The following is a 26976-nucleotide window of genomic DNA, read 5'->3' on the forward strand; positions in this document are numbered from 1 at the left end:
AAAATGAAAACAAAACAGAGGTAGCTATTTGTGATTGGAGTGGGAGGGGGAGGGAAGGGGCTTACTCACTTGGCCTTTGCTTTAGTGTGGTTCCACTTCCTGAGCTTGCACATGTACCAGGGCATGTCTTCCACTGTGTCAGGCCAGTTCAGTGTCGAGTCATTGCTGGTCTCGGTCTCCTTGGGAGGCAGTTTCTGTCCTGCATGAAGACACATATTGAAGCAAACATTGGCAAGGGGGAATTATATCTTAGAGATGTTCACCATGCATCCCGAATTGTCTGTAAAACCTTGTACATTATTCAGGAAAGTAACTAAAAAAATATTATTTCATACCTTTATTGTTTCCTATATTTGTCAATAACAGCAAAATATGTTGTTAAATATTGTTTTAAAATTTACTGGCAATGTACGTCTTGTCTTCAATTTGCTGGTTAACAGAGTGACAAAACACAAAAACACAGGAACTGTAGTTGTTGTGTTTTTAATGAACTTGATACACTAACAGCTCCATACAATATGTATACACTTATGACTTTGTGAAATGCATTCTTTCTCAGCAATACACTGAATGGGTCTCTCCACTGAAGAAATTTAACATGGTCGTACAATAAAGACAGGCTCAACTAAAGAAATACTGTTAAAATTTGTTAGTGCCAAATTTCATTCAAATGTACTATCAAGTTTTGTATTATTAGTTACTTTACATAATTAGATGTGACAAATTTCACTAAAACTCTGAAAATATATACTCATTTTGGGACACACATGATAATCTACTTGTTATTACAGTTATTCCACCAACAAAGCACAACTCTCGATCAAACATACTTTAAGATTACAAAATGCACTTGAATAGCAAAGGAAAAATCACATCAATCATACACTTAAACAAAATGCAAAAAGAGAAACTGTTTGACCCAAATTTCCCTGCATGTTAAGGACATTCTGATGAGTTTGCACTACTAGTATGCCTTAAATGTTTCAGATTATTTGTTCATGAAAAGAATACAAATAGTCTGCAGAAAATCCCTACGTAGAGTCTACACCTTTTGTACTATCTGGAAGTTGTAGGAAAAGATGAGGTTATAGTGTAAATGTGTTTACAAAATGAAATCAGGGTGGGTGGAAATGGAGCATGAACTGCCTTGAATGTAGGCTTCTATTTGCGTGACTTTCAATCCAGCATTTCTTCTATTAATGGCAGCTGTAGACATAAGAGTATCATATACTTTACTCCCCTTTTATCGGAAACTAATGCTAAATAGGGACAAGGCACATGACTTAAGAATTGAATTTCATGCTTGTCATTACGAAGAGAATGTAGGAGTGGCTGTGAGTGGTTAGCACCTCGCCTGGTCAAGAGAAGTTATGGTTATTTGTTACATATAATACCGGTAGTCATCTCCATGTATTATAAAATTAAATATAAATTATCAATTTCTTTTTTTACGGGGGGGGGGGGGGGGGGTGGAATGAATACCTATTTGCCACAATGATATTTTTAGCTTGTATGAAAAAAAAAAATCCATCTGGTGTACACGCTTAATTCAAAATTGTATTATTTCTTTTCTTTTATGTTCAACAACTCCCGATGTGCTTCCTTAAGTTGGTTGGAGAGGCCCAAGGGTCATAGTGATTTTGATTGCTTTTTTCCAACCCGGCTCCTTCGGGAAGCTCAACAGGGAAAGCTTGACACTTTGTTTTCTTGTGTTTTGTTTGTTTATTCTGTTTCTCTGTTATAACTTGTATCGTTTTGCAAATGCCGAATAAATAATGATAATAATAATAATAAAGTCACTATCAGCCTTATATCTACAGTCAAAATGGCACTACACTGATGAGCAAACATTTTGCTCACAAATGTAGCTTCAACTATTAATGATGAGTGTTTTGTGTAGACCTCAATTGGGGAAACAAATAAACTCCATGTGGACAATGTGTGTGACTAGCTGAGACCGTCTAGACCGCACATACCTTGTAGAGGCAGGGCAGCGTTCCCAAGGTGTGCATCTGCATTTCAGAGTTTGCATATCTAGGGCAGTTTCTATTTCTGCCCCAATTCAAGCTTACTCAGTTACTGATAGCAACACGTAAAAGGTGAGACCAATCGGTTCCACAATGCTATTAATGTACTCTCACACAAATCACCCATGACGCCCAAGGGAACATGACATTCATGCCAAAGAGAGCGTAAGCACCCTTGTATTGACTTTGACAATGGATGAGCGAACAATGTGCTCAAACTATGGGATAGAGCCAGGTATGTGGTCCATTTGGCAGTTAAACATTAGATTCAAACTTTTCTTGTGAATCCACGCTGTGCACAAAAATTTCCCACATTGTATGCATGAACATACAATCAGCGGCTTGATACTAGAATGTGCCTCGTATTGAGTAGATGGGATTTCATCTCTCAAAGGACTTGGCATAAGCAGATTTAACCCTTTGTATGCTTTGAGCGCAGACTGCCACAGAAAACCCCCGTAGCACTGTACACACTGTCCAAAGTCTCTGGCACAGAAAGGGTTATTTAAAGCCATGATACATGAGGAAGTAGTCTGTCATTCCCTCTACTGTGAACCCAGCCATTACATAGACTCTTGATGGTCAAAAATACCTAAAGGTATAGTAGTGAATTGTTGATCCTTGAGCCTTGACCCTTCTCTTTCCCATAAGCTTTTGAGGGGCACAGCCCCAAAATCTTGTTGGTACTGCTGTGAAACAGCTGACCGAGTTTGACTGAGACAGACCAAAATAGGCATGATATAGGGTGCCTACAAAATTCAACAACGTAGAGACATAATGATTGATATACAATACCTTTTAGTGTCTGATTTTGCTTTTGTTTTTAAACCTCTCTTTCTGCTCTTCCATAACATAGACTGAACAATCTTGTTACGATTTAAAGTTCAATTTCATCTACTATCCAAAGGCTGGGTGAAATCAGAGCAGGAAAAAATACCCCCCTCCCCCAGAAAAGCAAACAAAAAAGTAAACAACCATTGTGCTTGTCTAAATATTTGTTTTATGACTAATTTGGATGAAAAATTAATGCAGCTCAACCTGCAGAGTGCAATCAAATGTGATGCCTGTGCTTTCTTAAATGCAGTTACATTATTCATCCAAAGGTAAGGCCCTTTACTTTCATTTAGACAAAGTTCTTTGATCTTGACCTTTCACCTTGAGTATTTGCCTTTAACCCCTTCCTGAGTAATTCATATCCTTTGTTACATACTATTACATTATCAGTGTCCTTCAATTTCAATCTCTAATCCCTCATCCCCTCCATATCATTAAAGTACTTGTAATATATACATTTCTTTTCTTCCTACCAAGCATGTTGCCTAGGGACCTTCTTAGCTCAAGTCATTCTTAGTCAGAACTGAGTGACTTTTGACTTTTGACCATTCCATTCATAATTTCACAAACAAGATTGTCAACTTATTTTTATGCATCTCAACAAATCATGCTACCACTGGACGCCCTGAATAAATCATGTCAGTTACATGATGGCATTTAAAGGCAGAGTTGATTGACCTCTGACCTTTTAAACCATGCAGGATTTTTGCCCCCAAACAAATCAGCACATCAACTACTCATGCACAAATTTACCACATCTGGGCCAAGTAGCAGAAAAAAAAAAAATCTGTCATGGAGATATTCTTGAATCATGTTATCAAGCTCTGCTGCAGACAGAGGGATAGATGACCTGAAAATGTGCCCTCAATGTTCATGAGCACAGGCACACAAAAATAATATCTTTTCATTCATTCTTAAAAAAAAAAAAACATTTCCCCCTTTGTTCAATGCAAAATACTACAGAAATTAATGTACAAATAGATAGCAGAGGTGCCTATGCAAAAAACGATTTATTTGCAAAATAACCCATTTGTAATGCATCAAACATTTGAAGGAGCACTAACGACGACAACAGACAGATGAAATAAAACCATTCTCTTGTCAATAAATAATGTCTTGATACCTCCATTTTGATGCAAATAATATCAATGTGCAGTACTCGTATCTGACATTATTGCATAATCGTCAGAATTGCTGTCAACAAGTTGTCACTGGTGCTGTTCTCACCTGGAATCTTGAAGCTAGCCATGGGGTCTTTTTTCTGCAGCGGGCCAATGTGACATTTTTCCAGCATGGATTCCACATTCACCCATCGGTGGATCTGTATCAAATCAAACAGGAAGTGTGGTGATAACCATCGAGTGCAAAGGCTGGCCCGGCTCAAATTTATTTGAGAATCCCCATAACAAATTGTGCACAGCTCTATCACTCATCTCTATGTCAAAAGTACCCATACAACTGAAGAATCTTGACTGCATGGACTCAACCATTACCTATGGGTGTACGTTACAATACACACATTTGCTGATGGGTGCTATTTGTGGTTTTTGAATTTTAAATCTTTTAGTGATCGTGAATTCTGTAATCTCATTGGTCAATCACACTCGGACCAACCACTGAATATTTTCCGTATTCCATGATATGATATCATGATATTTCAGGTTACACAGCAAAGACGCTTAACTGAAAAGACAGGAAAGTGCGCACTAATCCTGTACAAAACAAATGGGCAGCGCGCAGTCCTCAAGCGTATTACGCACATCACCCGAGACCACTCAAAGACGCTTGATATAAAAAACAACATATAACAACAACTTCAAAGTCAGCACGTCTCAGGTGATGTGCGTCTTTGCCTGAGACGCGCTGTCTTACAGCTAGCTGCGCGTGTATGATGCGCGCATACAGTAATCAGCTCGCGAGACGCAAGTCAACATGGCTGACAGCCGGCGATTTCAACATCATTCACGAGACGAAATCAGCGAGAGGAAGGTTAGCGCTTACACTTAAAAAGATAAAATTGTTACCCCCTGTTTGTTCTTACGAAATACGGGAAATATCTATGGTCTGGTGCCATGTTCCATTTGGCCTCCGGCCTCATGGAATATGGCACCAGACTGTATATATTTGCCCGTATTTCATAAGAACAAGCAGGGGGTAACTAATATTATCATTTATATAGGACGTTTTAGCGGCGCATTAAAAACGCGTATTATAGTCCGCTCAATTTTTACCGTTCAATATCAGAGCTTATTGAACGAATCGCATAGACCAACGTATTAATTCCCCATAGGCTACCGTTGTTACTTGCCGTTCAAGATCACACGATATTCAATTCTGTCTTGTTTATTGCGTGAGCGCTTGCTGAATGCGCAAACGCTTGCTACTAGTGCACGTCATTTTGTTACATTTCACAAGCGCGCAAACATCTTGCTAGTTGTTCGTTTCATACCCAGTTTTAGGGGCTTCCCCTTTTCAGCGCTGGGATGGGACTGCCGAGTCAACTTCAAAGACGAGTAGAAGCTGGGTAATTTTGCGCAGTTTATGCTTGCTCTGCTTGATTGTATAGATGATAATAATTATATTGGATGGCCTTGATTCATGGAATACCAGGGAATATTGCACTCGTTAGGGTCAATATTGCACTCATCTTCGATTCGTGCAATATTGGCCTTAACTCGTGCAATATCCCCTGGTATCCCATTCATAGCCATCCAATATAATATAAGTATCCTGGTGGGAAGCAAATGGAGATAGATTCAATGGACCATCCATGTTTCCCCCATGTAAGTGGGTCTTTAAGTGCAATGCAGAAAAACAAAAGTACTTTACAAGGCATTCAAAACCAAAAATGGGGAAAATTTGGAATAGCAAATATGAATCACAGTAGGGCTGACTTTATGACTTGTTACCAATAAAATTGATGAATTACTATGATCAACTAAAAACTGAGATTACACAAAGAAAAATGATTATATGAAAAAGATGATTACTGAAATACATGAAGGACAATCATTATAGTTAATAAAGGTACAGAGGTAGAGAGATGAACAAGTCAAGGAACAATCAGATAAAACAGGATGAAAAAGAAGATTTACAAAACATTAAGATCACTGCTTCATTTACTGAAGGATGAGACAAGCTCTGTTGCACCATCCATGGTACGTTGATTCCTCATAATACTGCTTTGGTATTTTTGCTTGTCTTTTTTCTTTTCTTTTTGATGCTCATGAGCAAAATCAGAGAGATACTCTTTGTGCATTTGTGATCAGTCACCACATGAAGGTTTTTCACACAGAATTTTGTGAATGAGAAAAATAAAACAATATAAAAATGCCAGTGTATGTGGTGCTAACAAACTGACTTGCATGCCTGATCGCAATGGACACCCCACTGTATTTGGCATACTACTTGAAGGTACTCCCCCCCCCCCCCTCGCCCCCTCCCACCCACACCTCCCAGCACACCTGGTGCCCGTTTCATAAAACTTGTCATCAGTGACAAGTTGTCATAGATGTGACAAGCTACCAAAATCCTTGCATCTGATTGGCTGAGGGCAAATTTGTCATAGATCTGTGGCAATTGTCACTGATGACAAGTTTTATGAAACGGGCCCCTGGTCTCAGTATGAGCAGCTTAATACCTGGTTGAAGAGATCTGTGGCATCCTTTCCCAGTCCCCTCTCCAGCTCTTCTGCCCCACCCGGGTGGTACTCCATGTAGGGGGTGACGTTGTATACTTGTCCTGTCGATTGCGAACAAACAACAGACAAAGCATACTGATGATGAATCTCATAGACGGATCTAGATCTCTTGTTCATACTACATTGGAAATTCACCTCTGGCTGATATGACACAAAGTTGCAGGAGCCATTATCTTTCCATCTGAAGGAAGGTTTGATGCTGATCATCATGAAGGGTTTGTGCTGTCCAGATGCATAAATCATTAATGTCCTTCAATTGAGTTTAAAGCTACTTGTTCATGAAATACAAGTTTCTTATGCAGAACTGATTGTGCTCACATCATGCAAAATGAAAAATTTAGTATTGCAGATATGAGCTGAAGGTGTACTATGAATGAACACTGCTCCTCTAAACCTAATGAAATTTATTCAGCAAAATGCAATGTACAATGTATGCCTGATACAAGATAAAATATTCTGATAAATGGCTGCTTCACAATGATTAATTACACAATATGAGATTAGGTAAGCAGCTAGGTGAGCACAATTATGTCAATGGTCTGCACTGATCTTCTTCTGTGAAGAAGCTGTGTCTTTACAAGCACATCACCTACAAGGACATTACAGTTACTTAATCTTCAAAATACTAGTACTGACATTACGTACTGTTTACTGACTGCCTTATTGGCATCATGCTGGTTTCTTAATGAAGAAAAACACTTATGGAAATGTACACAATGAGCTCATTTGATAATTGCTAAATAATTGCTAATTATCCACTCTCACATTATGGAACATACATTGTACATAACAATGTATTTGAAAAAACATGCGGATGCACTGGGGTTAACTGTGTACATGTACTATGAGGAACTACTAAGCAGATTTCTTTATTTATTCTTTAAAAAAAAAATCAATACTGCTATGATATCACTATATCTGTGGAGCTCATGCTGTACAAACTTGAATGGGAAAAGAGAGGGCAAGCATGCAGGTAAATTCATCCTGCCTACCTGTCATGATCACCACTTTCCACTGAAATATAACTTTCTCTCTACAGTTACAGCTTACCTCTCTACAGAGCATTTCATGAAAAATGATAGAAATGAAAAGGCACATGCTCTCTTCGAGATGTCTATCTTGAGAGCTCATGAGTCAGGCAAAGGGCAAGGATTATTTGCAACTTCCACTAATTCAATTGATTAGTGCGGCACTAATCAATATAGGTACTGCCTATAGCAAACTTCAGCACAAGTGCATTACTTCATTACAAATTCATGCAATACAAACATCTCAAATTCTCCAATACATGATTCTGAAGGTATCAGTTACCTTGGCCTTTGAATGGTACTTGGGTTAAACAAACACTAGAGAGACATGTGTCAACAAAGAACGCCTGCCACAGCTCTTCTAAGATCTGGAAATGAGATATCAACATTAATTTCACTCCAAGATTGGCTAAGGCCAACATATTACTTACGTGTGTATGATCTTTTGCCCCAAACTACTTCAGAGTGAATCATACCATAGTCATCAAAGATGATCTAGAGATGAAATTTTCTCAAGCACTGAAATACTCTGGAATTGCTAAAGAGATAACTGATAACAATCAGATTCTAGCATACAAGTTTGGCAAGTCTGCCAAGAGTGTATGATCACTATTCAGATACTCCCTGGGCCATGATTTCATCATATTATGTACACGGTTTGGCTCCAATTGTTTTTCTTCTTGAAATAAACTTATCACATTTGAATAATGAATTGGAATGCTTAACCCTGACATCAGGCCAAGGTTTTGAATATTTTGTTACCAGTACACATTTTACAATAATGTACTCATTTTACCATTGACACCAACATCTTACATATACTGTAACATGCATAACTTGGATGTTTCTGTATATTAATGTGACTAAGACATGGCGAGGGAACAATCCAACACATGTAAGTTATGCTGAGTTGAGGGGGAAGGTGCATTTCAATGTCTTTTATTAAACATTTCAGTACTTGGTAATAGCAATGATTGACAGATGAGGTCATCTCTTGAAAGAATATTGGTTTGGACGGATTTTTGTGGGCATTCCCAAGTAATCTGAAGAAAAATACAAGAAAAAATAGTTAAAAATATATGAAATGTTTCTAGATATTCCTTTTACCGAAAAAGTGATGTTGAGGTACATCATACACGTAAATCCACACAAATCATGTATGCATTTGGATTTCAGGGCCCTTTTAAGCTTTCAGCACCTCAATTCTAATCATTTACTCTTTAAAGGTCAAGTGTCACTAGAAGTAGAAAACAAACTGTGAATGATAATGCACTATCTTCCATTTTCCTCACCTACTGTAGATAATGAATTTATCTCTGTAAAAATAGTCAAATATTAGCAGGAATAAAATATGGTATTTAAACCAATTTTTTTTTTAAACTGGCGAAAATTAGTGTGAAAGATAGTGCTGCTTCTTAAAATTACCTGAAGTGGATTTATATTGCATAACACCTCTAGGTGTTTGAGGGTTAAAAGGTTAAAAGGTATGAATCACTTCCAGATAAGAATGGTGTGCACACATCTATTAAAATGGGAATCTGTGAATGGGTGCACGGGAAGGAGACTGTAAGTAAACTGACCTGCATTTTTGAGGGAGCGGGAATACAATTTGAGAGATCAAAGTCCACATATTTGAACCTCCAGGAAAATGAGGTTTGTACAATGGAGGCACTGTGCTAATCTCACACAGAATTCAAAGCTTTATCAACTTCAACCTGCGCGAAATATTATTGGTAAAAATATTTGTCCCTCATTCCACAGTTCCACTGTGGTAACTAATGAACAGAAAGGACAGTATGTCGGGCACATGGGAAATCTCACAGCACAATTCAAAATCTATACACAGACATAACAATAACACAAATCAATTCACACCGCAGATGGTGTGCCTTTTACACCATTACAAGAATACTCCTAACACAAAACTATGAATAGAGGACTTCAAATGAAACAAAGCATGACCAAATCACATAAAGATGCCCAGACAGGTAAAAAACAAGCAACCAAACATATAAACAAACACACAAACACACGAACAAAACCCCTCAGAAAATGTCCCAACAGGAGGTTGTGAAGGAGTGTATATATGGGCGAAGCCACGAATGCGTTACGACCATAGTGTTCTACACTAACTGACCCTACACCAGTGTTGTATCTTCATCAGGCTCTCATCCATTTTTAAGACAAGGAAAAGTAGAAATTACGCGGTGCGTAATATATGTCCCCGCCGGAAGTAGCATTTTGTAGCAAAATGTGCAATATAGGTAAAAAAATCAAGGTCAAAGGTCAAAGAAGTCAAAGGTCAAAATTCTGTGTAAAAGTTTTGAAGCCCTCACCTAGTGCCATCACATAAAGTAAACGGAATCGAAATCGGGTTAGAAATGGCGAAGGAGTAGCATTTTATAGCCAATGTACAATACAGGTCAAAAATCAAGGTCAAAGGTCAAAGAAGGCAAAGGTCAAAATTCTGTGTAACGTTTTGAAGCCCTCACCTAGTGCCATCACATAAAGCAAACGGAATCGAAATCGGGTTAGAAATGGCGAAGGAGTAGCATTTTGTAGCCAATGTACAATACAGGTCAAAAATCAAGGTCAAAGGTCAAAGAAGGCAAAGGTCAAAATTCTGTGTAGAAGTTTTGAAGCCCTCACCTAGTGCCATCACATAAAGCAAACGGAATCGAAATCGGGTTAGAAATGGCGAAGGAGTAGCATTTTGTAGCAAAATGTACAATATAGGTCAAAAATCACGGTCAAAGGTCAAAGAAGGCAAAGGTCAAAATTCTGTGTAGAAGTTTTGAAGCCCTCACCTAGTGCCATCACATAAAGTAAACGGAATCGAAATCGGGTTAGAAATGGCGAAGGAGTAGCATTTTGTAGCAAAATGTACAATATACGTCAAAAATCAAGGTCAAAGGTCAAAGAAGGCAAAGGTCAAAATTCTGTGTAGAAGTTTTGAAGCCCTCACCTAGTGCCATCACATAAAGCAAACGGAATCGAAATCGGGTTAGAAATGGCGAAGGAGTAGCATTTTGTAGCAAAATGTACAATATAGGTCAAAAATCAAGGTCAAAGGTCAAAGAAGTCAAAGGTCAAAGGTCAAAGAAGTCAAAGGTCAAAATTCTGTGTAGAAGTTTTGAAGCCCTCACCTAGTGCCATCATATAAAGCAAACGGAATCGAAATCGGGTTAGAAATGGCGAAGGAGTAGCATTTTGTAGCAAAATGTACAATATAGGTCAAAGGTCAAGGTCAAAGGTCACGACTGAAATTCTGTGTAGAAGTTTCAAAGCTCCCATGTAGTGCTATCATATAAAGCAAACAGAATCAAAATTGGCTCATAAATGACAGAGAAGTAGCAAATTGAAGATTTTGATCACACACGGACGCACGGACGGACGCACGGACGGACGGACGGACGGACGGACAGACACACACACGTACGGAGCCCGTTTCATAGTCCCCTGCTCGAACTCGTTCGGCGGGGACAATAATCAGTGTGCACAATTTATGGTAAAGCAGTCTTTCCTAGATGGATTTTATGCTGCAACACAAAATAAGAGTCCCACTGACATATGGACATCTTTCACTCTCACACAACACTTAAGAAACAGTCATCAGATTATTTCTAAGTTAGTTTTACAGGTAAGATATTTTGCATTATGGTTTTAAGTTGAGATGAGAGGAGCATACAATACAATTTGGTATTGCATGTGAATATGCTGAACATGCTCCCCTGCTCAATACAAGAAACATGCCTGGCACTAAATATGAAACAAGCATTTCTCAAGTCTTACTGACCTCTGATGGACAGCCAGCCATCATGGATCTTATTATGCTTGGCCAGCTCTTCCTCGGTCACATCCATCCGCTTGCCCTGGACGCCGTTCAGCTTCTTGCCCTGCTGCTTGCCCAGTCTCACCCAGTCCATGAGGGAGCGGCCAGGCTTGAGGGCAACCTTCACACGACTGGAAGACCCACTGGCCCCCGCCGAGGCAGGACTGAGCAGCGATGACGACGATGTAGAGGATGATGCCCTCTGTGGGGAGTTGATGGCAGGGAATTGCTGCTTGGGGACCGTCAGACTCACCTGGGGGTTCATGGTTTCCTTTCCTTGCATACCCAGCTGTAGGTGTCTATAAAAAGAATTCAAAGAAAATGATTGTGAGGAACAAATATTAGTTTATTATCCTTCGGTGCTGTTTACCTTGCACTATTATGCAACTAGTCCTACTTCAGTCGAGGAACCTACCAGGTATGGGAAAGCAAAGCAAAGCAAAGCAAAGCAAAAAAAAAAAGAAAAAAGAGTGGACCAAAACAATTCTATCATCACAACACTCTATAATTCATCATTTATATGAACAGGTCACTTAACAGATAACGGATGTCTGTGACATTTTGAAACAGAACAAATATCAGTCATGACAATCTGTTTTTAAAAAAAAAGAAAAGAAAGGAAAAAATCTGCAAATCTGGACTGGGAAAGGAAGACTTTTTGACAGGTGTAACACAAGTTGTACAATGGAAACACAATCTGCAATTGGAATTAACTATCAGTTATAGCATTTTTGTAACTTATGTAGACTGCATTAACAATTGATCAGACAATGCCCATGATCTACCATATCATACAAACTTACATTGGGAATTATCAATACAAAGAAAAGACAAATCCATCAAAACATTTGCAGTTTGGTCATTGCCATGATTAGTGCAGTGGTGCTAATAATAATGTAGTTTCTTACTCCATAAGCATTCTCATACATTATGCAACAACAAACCCTATAACCTTGATCCTAGGACTCGGGAACGTGCACTCGCAGGACGACATACATGTTTAAACCGCAGCAGCGACCCCAATACGTACATGTACACATTACAGCGCCCCGCGCCGGGGTTACATACATGTATGAAATAGACGCCTTAGGAGTACAAAACTGGAGTGTACACTGTACATATTGGTGCTTGATTTATGATCAAGTTACTGTATACGCCAAATATGTTGCAAGGTTTTTATTTTCATGAATTTTTTGAGTCAGGTGCTATTTGCGAAATTATAGTGTTTTGAAAGACTTTTCACGGAGCAATATTTCAAGAATTATGAAAGCCGACAGCCTACTTTATTAAGGTTCTAAACTATTTGTGCTCTTCTTTCAGATTTAGTGTCAATTTGATCGTGAATGTTACATGTATACCCTTGACCTTGAAGTGCTTTTTAAAAATAGCTGTAAATTTGTTAACTACAAATTACACACATGACAGGTGTTTTACGGCATGATATACTTGTGATTCTTTCACAAACAGAAAAGCTTTTTATCGTGTAAATGTTATATCCTGGAATTAATCTATAGGTTCTTGCTGTATTCGCACAGCCTACTTACAGCGTCTGGTCGGGCTACTCACACACACTATTCACGACACTCGTCACTATAATTAAGACACTGGCGTCACTACCAGTCTAGACTCAGACTCTGCCCTCTGCTCTGGTGTCTCCAGTTAAATTTTAGTTGTGGGGTTTTAAACGAACTCAAGAGTCAAGGTATACAGATTACAAAATCATGACATAATCACTAAATCAGAATCTACTTTAGATCCTACTCCTAGTTCACCCTATTCCTAATTCCTTGACCGACAAGTATGTCTAATTCCGCGAAAAACTTCTCATTTATAATAATGGCATTTGCTGGGTCAGTTTTTAAGAAGCGAAAAACTGACCCAGCAAATGTCATTATTATAACGTTAAATGAGAAGTTTTTCGCGGAATTAGACATACTTGTCGGTCAACCTAATTCTAGAAAACATTTTTGAGTTTGAATGTAAAGATTACCCGAGTTCCTGAGCTTCAGCTGAATACTTCTGACGTTGGTCCGTGTTTCCCGTAATAATGTTGTTCGAGTGCTGCGCTGACCCACACGTAAAAATGTATTCTTCAATTATTTTAACCCAATTTAACGTTATGTGAACTGTACGTAGGGTAGGCCACCAGCCAGCCAGCGGGAAGGACTGATCAATGCTGATTAGTGATGAGTGAAATTCATGAATGCCTTCCTGAAAAGCAGTAACGTTAGAGTTCTATTTCTAACGTTAATGGTAATACCACGATACTGCTACGATTTCAGGTAGCTTAGCGTTAGAACCAAAGAAACCCCTCGAGCACTACCACAATGTGCCTAGACAACATCTAAATTACAGAAGGCAAGAAGCCAGCCAGGCGATCATAAAGAATACAAAAAATCAACCTGCAGTGTGTGGTGCTGGCTAGACTGCGACTGGCTGCTTTTCTTACGGCAGCTCCTCAAGCGTAGCCGGCTGGGTACGGTCGTTCCTCAGGTACGGTCGGTCTCCTCAGACCGTTCCGGTGCGCTGCCGCTGCGCTGACTTTAGTAGCTGTTGCTGCTTTGTGTACATTCAAGTATTGCATACACACAGTGCACCATGACACCCATTTAGAATTTTAGTGGGCACGCAGCGCGCGACGTATGTGCGTACGCCTGGAATGTCGTCGCACAGGGGTCCGTTTAGTAACGAGCCTTGCACATCGACTGATTTATTTCGCCCAATGCATGCATATCACACTCGACTCCCCTTCAACCATCTCGCCACAGTATAACCGTGATCCAATGAAGAGAAGAAGAGGTGTGTGTGTTGTTGTTTTTTTCTTAAGATCTAGCGTTGAAAAATAAGAATTATACACTTTTAGCAAAGCCATATTGTTGAGGAGGGTCAAACGATAGAGGGAGAGACAGTCATATTGGTAATCAAGCTTTTGATAAGGCAGTAGATCTACTACTAGTATACGAAACATCTAACATAGCTAGACTACAGTATCGAGTCGGGCGATGTTTGCACTACAAGGGACGAGCGAGGGCGAGCTGTCTACGAAAGAGGTGGATCATTTAGGGCCGAAGCACTAAATTTACGCAGCATCACGACACACAATCAATCGATAACATAAAAATGATTTCACAACTGCATAATAAATAACTTCCGGTGACCCTGGCTCATAGTACATGTACTTGTTTACACGAGGGAAGTTGCGCAATATTATTCGACCGAACTTCGCAAACTATTGGTACTGTATATGTTCGCGTAGAAACTCTAGAGGATTAGGCCTATAGAGAGAGATGAAAAAAAAAATACAAGTGCACTTTTGTGCCTTTATCAGATTTCCTATCGAGGTTTGATGCCGCCATCTTTCTGTGTAATCTGAAGAGTAATCTTTAATTCTAGAATAAGAATGAAGGGTATTGGCTTCTTTGACTGTTCTTTATGAGATGAAAAATCTCACCTACAAAATCCAATACCGTCCAGCAACATGTGCAAAAGTGCTTACAAATCACAGCTGTTTGTTAGAAGAGTCATTGAAAGTCGATATCATTTTATCACTTTTCCAATTATTGTCCCCCCCCCGACAAATAAAACTAATGCGATTTAAATTTCCAGCATAGTTGTTTATAAGCGGCACAGTAAATGTCCAAGTAGGGAGGTGTTAGAGAAGGAGAAAAACAAGAATCTCTCCTAGCTTTGTACCCATGTTCGGTGCCGCGAAGAAGTTATGAGCTCTATCTCTGGTGATGAATTGCTTCTAAAAAATAAAAGACGTGCAGCATAATTAATTATTGATCCCTCATTCACAGCAATAACCCCAGCAGCAGTTCGCTGTCCCTTGAAGAATATTTGTGGCAACAATTATTTAGTGTGTACAGAAAAGGACACGTGAACAAAAAAAAAATAGTTAAAAAAAACACTTCTTCAACTGTAAAATGCTATCAAACACGCGGAAACACGTGCGTATATTTGCCAATCATTAAGTCCGAAAGATTTCACATCCAGGTACTCTGGCAAACAAAATTTATATGCACAAAAACGTGCGCAAAATGGTTAAATGCTAACTTTTCATGCGATACTAATGTTCCTTTTTCAGTCTTGGGGTAAATATAGCAAAAAAACATTTGAAAAAAAAAACTAAAAGAATTTGTTCCGTAACATATTATAACCAAAAAGTTCCATACAGTATTTCAACTTGTCAACATCTATTCTGCTGTTTTATTGGACCACTCTGGATGTGCGCAGAGATTTAACAGGCTACCCATGATGTACAAAATACACAATAATCTTGCTCATCTTTTGGCACAGGACAGCGTCAAATAGAGTCGCGGAGACGTCTCCGCGACCTCTCACCAGTTTTTCTGGTCTCCAGCAGGTCTCGGCGACGTCTCTGAGACGTCTCTGAGACGTCTCTGAGACGTCGCGGAGACATCGCGGAGACGTCTCAGCAGTCGCGGATATAATAGTCTCCGCGACGTCTCCGCGACGTTTTCGCAACTGGTGGAGACGTCTCGGAGACGTCTCGGAGACTTCGCGAAAAATCGAACATGTTTAAATTTCTTGCGACTCCATGGAAACTCTGTAATTTTCAGGAGACGTCTCTGCAACTAGCAAAATCTGGAGTCGCGAACTAGTCGCGAACTAGCACACGACTGGTTTCAAGCCCGGTGAGATAGCCCCTTTACTCATTTGACGAGAGCCATCCAACCACATTCCTATCAGATATACCATACTAGAGAACTGAACCGCATCGCCATTCGTTCTTTAGGAGCTGGAATTCCCTCTACTCGGAAATTGTTGCAGCGCCATCTGTGGGAGCATTCCGTAACCGACTAACGGTTGATCACAGTGACTAATCTTTGTTCTTCGTATTTGTTATGTGTTTGTATATCTGTAAATAAACTGTATTATAATGTAAATAACACAGTCTGCAAGAACCTCCAGTTTATTGAATGAGGCAGACTTAACTAGAAGGAGATGAGGAAGAAGAAGAAGTAATCAAGAACCTCCTATAATATGGTCTATATGATTATCAAAACTCTACGGAAGAGCGGCTTGGAGCATGGAACAGCTAGTTAATGTTGAGCATTCCATTAATTGTTGTCATACTATAGAATTATAGAGTCTGCGCATTTTGCACAAATTGGATATGAAACATATATCCAGTCCTTCAGCTATCACCTCCATGGTCCAAGGATGAGCGTTTACCGTTGGAATCACACCCGTTTACAACCCAGAGCCGCATCATACGCGCACTGTTCTTCCAGTCCGTTTGGAGGAACCAGCATGATTAATTGCAACATGAAAAATAATGACAGTGAGACGTAGTGGAAAGTTAAAGTAATTAGACAAAGATGCTTTAAATATGTCATTTTAATTTCAAATGAAAAGTTTACCAATCCTCTCTACTTGTTATTGGCAAATATTATTCCCATCCCTTTTTTTTGGGGGGGGGGGGGAAGGGGAGAAGGGGCAAGGTCAAGTGTTCAACAGTCGACCTTCTCCCCAGAAAATGAGTAAGAATACGTTGATATATATATATATATATATTTTAAAATGATACCGTTCTACCATTGTGAATTTCATCCCATTTTCAATAGAGAATGCATGTCATGAAATCAACCAAACTTTAAAAGCCAATAACTTGAGGATGGATTGTCCGATTTTGCTAAAATTTTCACAAACTACAACTTCTATTACACTCATCTGTATGCACCCGTTGAATCCACTGATGCATATCCACGAACCTTCCCCCTTGTAGTCGATGACATGAAAATCATAAATGGCTGCGTGATATAGTACTAGTAGGCCTACACATTGAATTACAATAAACAGTCCATTACGCAACCACTCCCTACTACTTTAAAGGGATCGTACAGTATCGGTGGAGATGAGAATTGGGCTTTTAACTTTTTGCGAGATACCAAGAAAACACTTATGACATAGTACAAAGCATACAATTTTAAGAGCAATTTAAAGTTTATTTGATGAAAATCGGGTTTGGAATGACTGAAACATCCAAAAACAAAGTAAAACAAAGCGATCGTAATAAAGTGTGGGTCCCACACTTTATCAAATCTCTCCTTTTTTTTGAAATCTCAGCTATTTCAAAACCAATTTTCATCAAATAAACATTGAATTCCTCATAGAATTACATACTCTTTCATATTTCATAAGAGGTTTCTCATTATCTCACCAAAAATGTTAGAAACCTGAAATTAGGTCTCAACCAAAACTATACGATCCCTTTAAGTAAGGCCTACTTTATAAAATACATTATCCACTCTCACATCTCCCAGTAGCGCAAAGGATGAGCACTAGCTGGGCCTTGTCTTATAAAAATCAATCACAAATCTCTTGAAAGCTGCAATCAATCGCAACCTGTGATCGATTGCAGTTCTCCGTCTTAATTTCATTCATAAATTTGCATTCAATCATAAAGTTACGATTGATTTGAATCAATCACAAGTCAAGCTTTATAAGACGGGGCCCTGTACTGTTAGTAGCTGAAGGCAACAGGCCGGGAAGCGGAACGGGGGGGGGGGTTGTGGCGGCTTGGGGCTGCGGCCCCACCCCCAAAGTGATGGGCTGGTCAAAAAGGGGGGGGGGGGAGTCGTGAAGAAAAGTCAAGGTTGTAAGATCGATCCTTAGATTCTTCCGGCTAAACGGGGGGGGGGGGGGGGGGTGAGGAGGGGGCGGGGGGGGGGGAATCGGCCGGGGAATCATTGACCTTGACACGCCCCCCGCCCCCTCCTCCCGTTTAGCGCACGCATCCCTCCTGTGAAAAACTTTTCGGATGGGACCTGGGAGAACCCGTGGGCCAGGTACCTGGAATCAACCGGTAACGCCCACTCGTCGACCAGGTTCCCACATCAACCATACCGTATCGCGGTATCGTACCGCCTCGACCTCCTGCACTGCTCGTGTACTCTGCATGCATAGTGCTCCGTACTGGTATATCACGCAGCATAGCAGCGCAGCGGCGATTCGTGGGCAGTGTTCATTTGATTAGAAAACATCAACAAAAATGGCATCCAGTAGCGAGGACAAGAAAGTTGGAATAATAGGAAGGTACACAATTTGTAATGTCAGTGTATTTTGCCCTTTTTTCTGTTGTAGTGATGATGATCATGTGTTTTGAACCGCAGGTGACAGTCGATAGAAACGGACACGATTGGTATTCTTAATCTCAGTCCCATCCGTTCACAATCGGGTTTGAGAACATAACACGTCAGAGTCGCTGTTCCTACTTCTATAGTTCTAGGTCTATATTACGCAGTTAAAAATTTTTGTTAGCTGCCGCTAGCTGTTCAGGTGTCATCTTCAGCCCTTTGTGTGGTTTTGTGTTCATGATGCATTGTATTGCGTCTACGTCATTTGACATTAATTGGCGATTGTATAGATTTAAACCCAGTGAGTGATATGTAGCATTTGCCAGCCTGTGTGTCAACGATTCTAAATTCAAAATGTGTATCTTTTTTGAGAGTTGTCTTTTTGAGAGGTGAAAATCTTGTCTTCCTTTGAGTACATGTGAATGAAGTTTGTTGAAAAAAACAAAACAAGACCTCTCATTTTAACTGCACCGATACACAGACGTCTAGATCTAGTCGCTGTGAAAATGCAATCGCACATCGTCTGGTCAGGCTATAATGTTCATTGATAATACATTTCAGCACATGTCTATGTAGCCCCAGAGACCGCGCCGCAAGGCACGGTCCTGGCGGCTACCTCACAGTTGAGCGGGAGCAAAAATCACGAATAATTCCATTGCCACATTCACGGCGACTTCACAAATAAAGCACGGCTAAATTTCTATCATAAACACAGTGACAATAAAAAATGAAATATACATTACCTTTTCAACTTGGTTTTTCTCACCCATTTATCTGAAACTGCAAAATTTTCTACATTTTTTAGGAGTGATAAGCGGCCTGCCCTAGTGCAACAGTGGAGAGACTTGCTGCTATATCCATTAGTACGCATTACGCATGCTGTCAATGCACTGCACTGCATGCATGCTGTGCGCCTGTGCGAGTGATTGTGAGTTTCAGTGAGCATCGGTGAGCTGAAGATATTCGCGTTATAAGACAACATTTTCTGCATCATAAGCGATGAAATGCATCAAACAGTCGCCGAAATTAATCATTTAGGTTTAATCGACCCATGTAAGTATTCCTACTGTAGTTTTTGTTGAAAAATTAAGGAAATATAGCGCCGAAACGGCACCGTTTTGTACAACTCCTCGATCTGAATGCGAAAACGGCACAGCCCTAACGCTGCACGTTGGGGCTTCGCAGTTAATGTCTATCGAAGGTAGACTTGTCCTTTAAAAATAAAAATGATTTTTATAAGATCATTTTATCCAATATCATTTCCACCACATGTCCGTGGGAATTTGTAAACAGGTGTGAGACTTAGAGTGCATATGTTCATGCATCTATTTTATGACCACAGCTGATCAACATGGTGTGGGTAGTTGCAGCTTGCTCTGTTGTTACAGACAAGGGAATGAAAGCATGAATAGATGACAGAAAGACAAACAAATTAGGGCCACGCCCACGCCAACTAGGGCACTTCACTGTAACCCAAAGCCCACCCAGCAAGACAGATACTGGGGAAAATTGATGCAAGAGCTACTACAAGACTGTCACTTGTGTTTTCCAGCTCCCATATCCGGCTCCCCAGTGTTAACTCCAACTGCCCCCTTTGGTGAATGCTGTATATCACACACCTAGGTAACCAGGGGTGCTCCTTGTACACAATTATACTGTGGGAGCCCAATGATTAGCGTTTGGGCTGGTCGCAGTTAACACCCAGGCTGTGCAATGAATGCGGGACAACTTGAAAGACATTGAGACAATTAGAGTCCTGTCTGATAAGTTTTACTTTTCATCTCAGATTAAGCACATCATTTTTGGTGAAAGTCAAGGGGGTAGCAGAGAGTAATTGCTGCAACCAGTACAGAATGAGGTTAGCATTTTAAAGCACAAGTTAACTAGCTTTCCAATGGTGCTTGTAAGTTGTGCTCCACCCCTACCTTTTAAATCAAACGAGAACCCATTATTCTCTAAGAAGAAAAAAGAAGAAGAAATGGGAATGTGATCAATATCTGGAGGTCATCGATGTTGGAATAACATCCAGTTTATCCTTGATGTCTTCATGTAATTTTCCCTGTTTGTGTGTTTGTAACTTTATTCATTAGCGGCTTGATTGGAAGAAGCTGGGCCATGATATTTGCAAGTGGAGGATATCAGGTCACTGTCTATGATATCAAGCCATCTCAGGTAAGATTTTTCTTGCAATATATGGTAACATACATTGTAATTTGATTATTTGATAAAGACATGGATTTTTAAGATGATTTTATGCATTCTGATTCTGAGAACAACATTTACACATACATAATGCTATGATTCAGAGTTTGTATCCACTATGTGAAGTATCATTTGAGTGTAATTTGTGCATTTTTTGAACACTCAGTAGCATAAACAAGCACACTAAAGCACTATGTACTAAAGAATGCAATTTTAATCTTGCTCACATTGCCAATTTCTAAGCAGTGTAATTTTGTGAACATGTTTGATATAATTTGTTCACAAAGGGAAATACTGGTTTTCTGCTAGAAACTATAGGAGACTACCATTTAAAATTATGGCTTGATCATGATGGATGCCTCTGATATTATTGTATAGACACAAGGAATGTAGGTGCAGGATGTATAGGACAAACAGCTGTGCAGGATAGCTGAAATTGTTACCTATTGAATGTTAGTACAGTTGAAATGCCTTATTCAAGCTATTGCTCCCCCAAACAAAACAGAATATCAAAGGAAATAATAAGCCATGAGAAGTGTATTTTTTCTTAGATTGTTTATTTGAATTCATTAATAGCATTCAGTCAAGCTACAACAACAACAACAACAACAACACCCCCCCCCCCCAATATCAAAACAAATTAAAAAGGACTGGAAAAGTTTAATCTCACCGAGAATGTAAATTCTTAATTCCTTCAAACATCTTGAAAAGATTTTTATTTCTTTGTTCTTCCTTTTCCCAACTACACATATTTGCTGAGTCAGGGCAGACGATATTTTGAATGTATTTCCTCACTCATGTGGCTGGGTATTATTTGTGAAAGTCACTCCACCCTTCAAAGGCATGCATCTAGAAAACACCCAGGTAATGTTGGAGTATCACTGTATCACTGTCTTTGCTATTCCAGGTGGAGGATGCCCTGACCGTCATCAAGGGTCGGCTGGAGGACTTGTCCAAGTCGGGCATGCTGCGGGGAAGTCTGTCGCCAGAGGAACAGTTTGCCCTTATCAAGGGGAGTAGCAGTATGCCAGAGGCCCTAGCAGAAGCCACCTTTGTCCAGGTAATTCAGTAAGGACATTACAGGCTAGGGCCCATAGGGCTGGAAGATTATGTAATTGTGGATTGTGCATGCGTGTCATCCATCTTTTAGGTTGATATGTACTACAAGGGAGTTAGAATATGTTGAAGAAGATGCATAACATGCAAAGCCTGAAAACAATATGTAGCAGGGGTCAATCCTCGAGATTCAAGGACTCGAGTTTACAGATAATTGTTATTGATAGTGTTAAAACATTTTATTGATGAATTACTAGTGCCATATATTATTTTTGCCTACAATGTACCAACCGTTCATCCTATTGGGTACTAATTGTGTGCTGCATATCGTCATAAGTACTTACACTTCTTTCAGGAGTGTTTACTGTTTTCTAGTGATGTTCATAATAAACATAGATTAATGGATGAATGTATAGAGAATGGACTGTAATACTCTATAATCACCTTTCTTCTTTGGCTCACATTTATGGGCAAAAGTAATCAACTTGTCAGAACCTGCCAGGCTTACAATCTCCCCAAATTCAAGTTACTATAAACTCACTTACTTGCTTGTCTTGGACTGTTGAAATTCATTGATGAGTGCATATAATGAAAATCATCACTTGCCTATTTCATGTCTGTTTAATAGTCCTTGCCAGAATGCCCACATAATCAAAAGGAAGAAATTACTTTTGTAATGCTCAAATATACCACTTATGTTGCATACCACCAGGTAATGAATGGTAAGAAAGTAGTCTGAAACAAACATTTTCGGTAAGCAAAGTGGCTTTGTGTCTTATTCCACCAGGAATGTGTTTTCGAAGACATCGAGGTCAAGAAGAAGGTGTTCAGTCAGATGGAGGAGTGTGTTGGAGACAACACCATCCTCAGTAGCTCTACCTCCTGTATCCTGCCGTCCAAGTTCACTGAGGGTTTGAAGCGCCGCAATCAGTGCATCGTCTCCCACCCTGTGAGTGGCTCTCGCTCTTTTCCGTTAATTGCACAATAATGCTCCAGTAAGCTGCTGTTATTGCTTTTCATCCATTGTGTGATGAGCAATTACATCATTGTAATTTGTAGTCTTGTTTATCACCCCCCAAAAAAAAAACAAAAACAAAAACAAAACAAACCAAAAAAAAAAAAAACCAACAACTCATGGTTTGATTTCTACCAACTTTGCAGAAACATTTCTAGGAAAATTAGTTTTTTCTCTTACAATCTATAGGGGAATGAAACTGAAACACATATGTGGATTGAATGAATGCAGAAATATTAGTGAAAAAACACTAGTGAAATTTGAGGAAAATCAGACAATCTGTTCAAAGGTTGGAAAGTTTCAGTACTGTCATTGCTGGATAGGAAGACTGCAAAAATTTTTGATGTCACAGAAGGACAGTGATACAAAAACACAAAAAGAATTCAACAGAATGTAATTCTTTACTGAAAAGTACACATTCCTTCCACTTATTACTGACATGTCAAGGGTAATATTCCCTCTGCCCACTGAAAGAGGTAAGTTGCAAATGATGGTGTAATAAATGGAGATGCATGCTCCACATTGCCTTTTCTTTCCAGATCAACCCTCCCTACTATGCACCTCTTGTGGAGGTTATCCCTGCCCCCTGGACTGACCAGTCAATCGTTGACCGGACCAGGGCCATCCTGAGCAGTCTGGGACAGGCACCAGTGACCCTGAAGAAGGAGGTCCCCGGTTTTGCCATCAACCGAATCCAGTACTGCCTCATCGCTGAGACGTGGAGACTGGTCGAGGTAGGAAATCTCTGTCCCAGTCAGTCAAATGCCATCTCAAGTGTGTGATGGTACAAACACAGGGACAGAGTGGATGTTGTTCTGGATTTCTAACAATCTAAAGATCTTGTAAATGCTTCATAACCCCATGCAGCAAGCTATTCATAGTCTCTGGCAGTCTATCTAGATACAATGTATATTCATGGCATTAGTGATTTCAGAAATGTGTAAAGACAACATGCTGAAAGTATTAAGACATTGATAACTACAAAACACTTAACTCACTAAAACAAAAATTGTAAACAAAAGCAATCATAAACCAAATTTTACAAGTGCAAATACTTTTCACGTGCAGTCTTGTGTATCTGTTGGGGAATTCTTTGGAATCTCTTTGCAGTAAAAGTACAGTGGACTCCCGTTATAACGAAGTCCTTGGGACCGGCAGTTTTCTTTCGTTACATCAAAATTTCGTTATAACCGAACAAATAAACAATAAAAATACATATAGTGAATAATGTTGTGGCCTGAATTTTGACTTCGTTTTAACTAGAATTTCGTTATAACCGTGTTCGTAATAATGGGAGTGCACTGTACAAGCATGTCTCGTAACTGTGTAAGACCGACCTGTTAGAATTCTTGCCCAAAGATTCATATGTTGCCTTCAATCTTTTCTATGATGCACTAGGATGGAGTGCTGTCAGCTGAAGATGTGGATAAGGTGATGAGTGAGGGACTTGGTCTCCGCTATGCCTTCCTTGGCCCCTTGGGAGTCATGCACCTCAATGCAGACGGTAAGTACTACAACTTGTTTCCTTCTGTTTTACATGTGGTATGTGTGTGTTTTTGTATGTGTGTAAGATGGTAGTATTCTTGTTTTAAGTACTCTTATTTTCTGTTCTGTCTGTGAGCTTTTTCTGAACACCAGTATTAAAGGTATATATGTGTGTGTCCATAACCCTTTTCGTGCTCAGGCACTCAGCTTTAATAACTTGCTAAGGTTTTTCATCAGCACTCAGTGATCCATTCAAACTTGGCATAGTTGTTAAGTTAGCAAGCCAACTCAGGAGTAGCAATCAGGGGCAGATCCAGGAATTCTGTAAAGGAGGGGGGGGGGGGGGGTGTGACTAATATTTCTGGTGCCACTTCTGGGTTTCATTTCATTTTTTTCTTTTTATTTTCTTTGTTTTTAACAAAAATTAATGAATGGGGGGGGGGGCGTGCGCCGGTTGCACCCCCCCTCTGGATCCGCCACTGGCAATGCACCCCAGTCCAACATGAAGGCTATGGTGACACAGTGTGGATGAGAGTGATTAGATTACATCTATTCATTGGTAGTTAGTTTCCAAACATTTCTGCCAATCGATGAACAGACCACAGCAAAGGTTAAAATCCTATTTGTCCCTGCAAATATGACATTTCCTTACATAATCTGTCATGACTTGGTGGAGATAGATATACACTCGCATATTTGCAAGCATGAATGCTGTTTTGGTCAGTTCTGGTAAAACAAATTTCTGTGATATGTTTTAGTATTGCGCTTCCATTGCATACATACAGTTAACCTTGCTTAAGTTGACCTCACATACAGTACGTCGAATAATTGCCCAAGTCGAATGTCTTTTCAAGTCCTCTTCTCTTTATGTTCTATTGATTTTAATGCCTCATACACTAGGTCAAATTTTCTATGAGTCAAAGCTATTTCTTCAGTCCAAACAGATTCGACTTAGGCAAGGTTGACTGTATATTATATATATATATATATATATATATATATATATATATATATATATATTGATGTTATAGTCAACTTTCATCAAACTCATGTATGTTAGAGTAGAATATTTATTTCTTTTGACCTTATATTAAAGATTCATCATCAACAAAAAGCATCGGAGTGGAGAGTTTTGTTTCTTTCTAGTTTTGTTGATTACTTTTTGGGTTGTCTGTCCATTTTGTCCAACCTACCCATAACTTGTTAACACAACTCTAGAAAACCTTTGCATGAAATTTCTCATTGCTGGCCAAGGTATGCTAGATGGACTGAAGAGATTTTTTGCCATATTCTTCGAGATCAAAGGTTACTGAGCTAAAAAACAAAAATTTTCATCAGTAACTTCATCTAGTGAGTAACTGTAAAATATGTGTTTTCTCCAATTCAAAGGTATGCAAAGCTACATGGATCGCTATGCTCCAAGCATGCGTGAGGTCCTCTCAACTATTGGGCCAAATCCAACCTACAGCGGCAAGGGTGTAGAGCAGATTGTGGCTGAGATGAATGCCCTCATGCCGCTGGATAAACTGGAGGAACGTCGGAAGTGGAGGGATGCGCGACTCGCGGCTCTGGCCAAGCTAAAACTTGACATGGAAAAGGAAGGGCAATGATCTCATGTCAAATCAAATTTCAGTCAGAGATCATAATTATATTTTTATATTATATTGAGATGCTTACAAAGCTTTAATTATGCAAGTCAGACACTTAAAATGAGTGTTCATGATTTGGAATTGATCATGGCAACTATATCTGGCCATTATCATTAGGTGGCAGTCATCAATCACCATTTATCTGTAAGCACTCGACACAGAAAACTAACTCAGGTGAACACATGTGGGACTGTTGGTGGTATTGTACGCTGGTATGTGGACTTGCATTTCACTTTCTACTCTTGCACCACAAATCAAAATACTGGCTTGTTTATCTTACCCAGCACGGTGTATCTGGGGGTAATTGATGTACTGTTTACTTGTATGTACTTTCTGTGTGCTATCCCTTATATGGCCATGGACACATACAATTGTATTACCAAACTATGTCTTGCTGTGACCTTTAACCTATCAAGCCATGGGGTAATTATACTGCAGAAATTATCATATTTTCCTCATTGAATTAGCAACTTTGTAATTTAAAGGTAGGGGATACCTTTTACAGAACTCCCAAAATGCAGCAAAACATTAGATATGAACCTCAGGGGACTTGTTTAGGCCACTGCTTAGAAATTTGGAAGTCAACAGTTATCTACAATTTGAATAATGCACAAAACTCAACTACTCAGTAGTTCTGTGTGTCAGCCACACTTAAGCCTTTTTGTTGCAGTCTTCTGTATTTTTTATCTATAAACACAAATCTAAAAGTATAAGAGCTGACGTAATAACATATAGAGTGTGTGGCAAGAATGTATATAGAAATGTTTTGATGAACTTTATTCACAAAATATACATGATGGACACACATGCAGTGCATGGGTCTGCAAAGGTAGCCTAGTAATGTACTGGAATTTACGGTGAGCCCCGAAAAGAATTCAATTCAAAATCTAACGGTCAATAAAAATGTACTAAATGTTACCTTCCACTTTCAATACTTTATGGGAGTTTCTAAAATGATACTCTCTTCAACATACCACTGTGTTTATACAACTCTTCATTTAAGGCATGCAAATGGGATTCCCTACCTTTAATGCATATCCTGTAT

The 26976-nt window shown here is 39.5% G+C and overlaps 2 protein-coding genes across 2 annotated transcripts in view; one reads left to right on the forward strand and one right to left on the reverse strand.

Moving 5' to 3' along the window:
* Positions 1-13594, reverse strand: part of LOC139725617 (cytochrome b5 reductase 4-like) — a 29738-nt gene extending 16144 nt beyond the window's left edge. The window contains exons 1-5 of the mRNA XM_071636706.1: positions 13412-13594; positions 11386-11720; positions 6502-6602; positions 4089-4182; positions 70-199 (exon numbers count right to left, since the gene is read on the reverse strand). Coding sequence (XP_071492807.1) covers positions 70-199; positions 4089-4182; positions 6502-6602; positions 11386-11704 — 644 coding nt within the window. The 5' untranslated portion in view covers positions 11705-11720; positions 13412-13594. The remainder of the gene's footprint in view (positions 1-69; positions 200-4088; positions 4183-6501; positions 6603-11385; positions 11721-13411) is intronic.
* A 4822-nt stretch (positions 13595-18416) lies between these two features.
* On the forward strand, positions 18417-26235 carry LOC139725618 (lambda-crystallin homolog). Its single transcript, XM_071636707.1, has 7 exons — positions 18417-18483; positions 20615-20696; positions 21634-21786; positions 22570-22731; positions 23337-23531; positions 24196-24301; positions 25672-26235. Exons 1-7 carry the CDS (start codon positions 18440-18442, stop codon positions 25890-25892), a joined length of 963 nt encoding a protein of 320 aa, XP_071492808.1. The 5' UTR covers positions 18417-18439; the 3' UTR covers positions 25893-26235.
* The last annotated feature ends 741 nt before the right edge of the window (positions 26236-26976 follow it).

The sequence above is a fragment of the Diadema antillarum genome, unplaced genomic scaffold, assembly GCF_040938485.1.
Source record: "Diadema antillarum isolate AM-2024a unplaced genomic scaffold, OU_Dant_1.0 seq00000053_RagTag, whole genome shotgun sequence".
NCBI lineage: Eukaryota > Metazoa > Echinodermata > Echinoidea > Diadematoida > Diadematidae > Diadema > Diadema antillarum.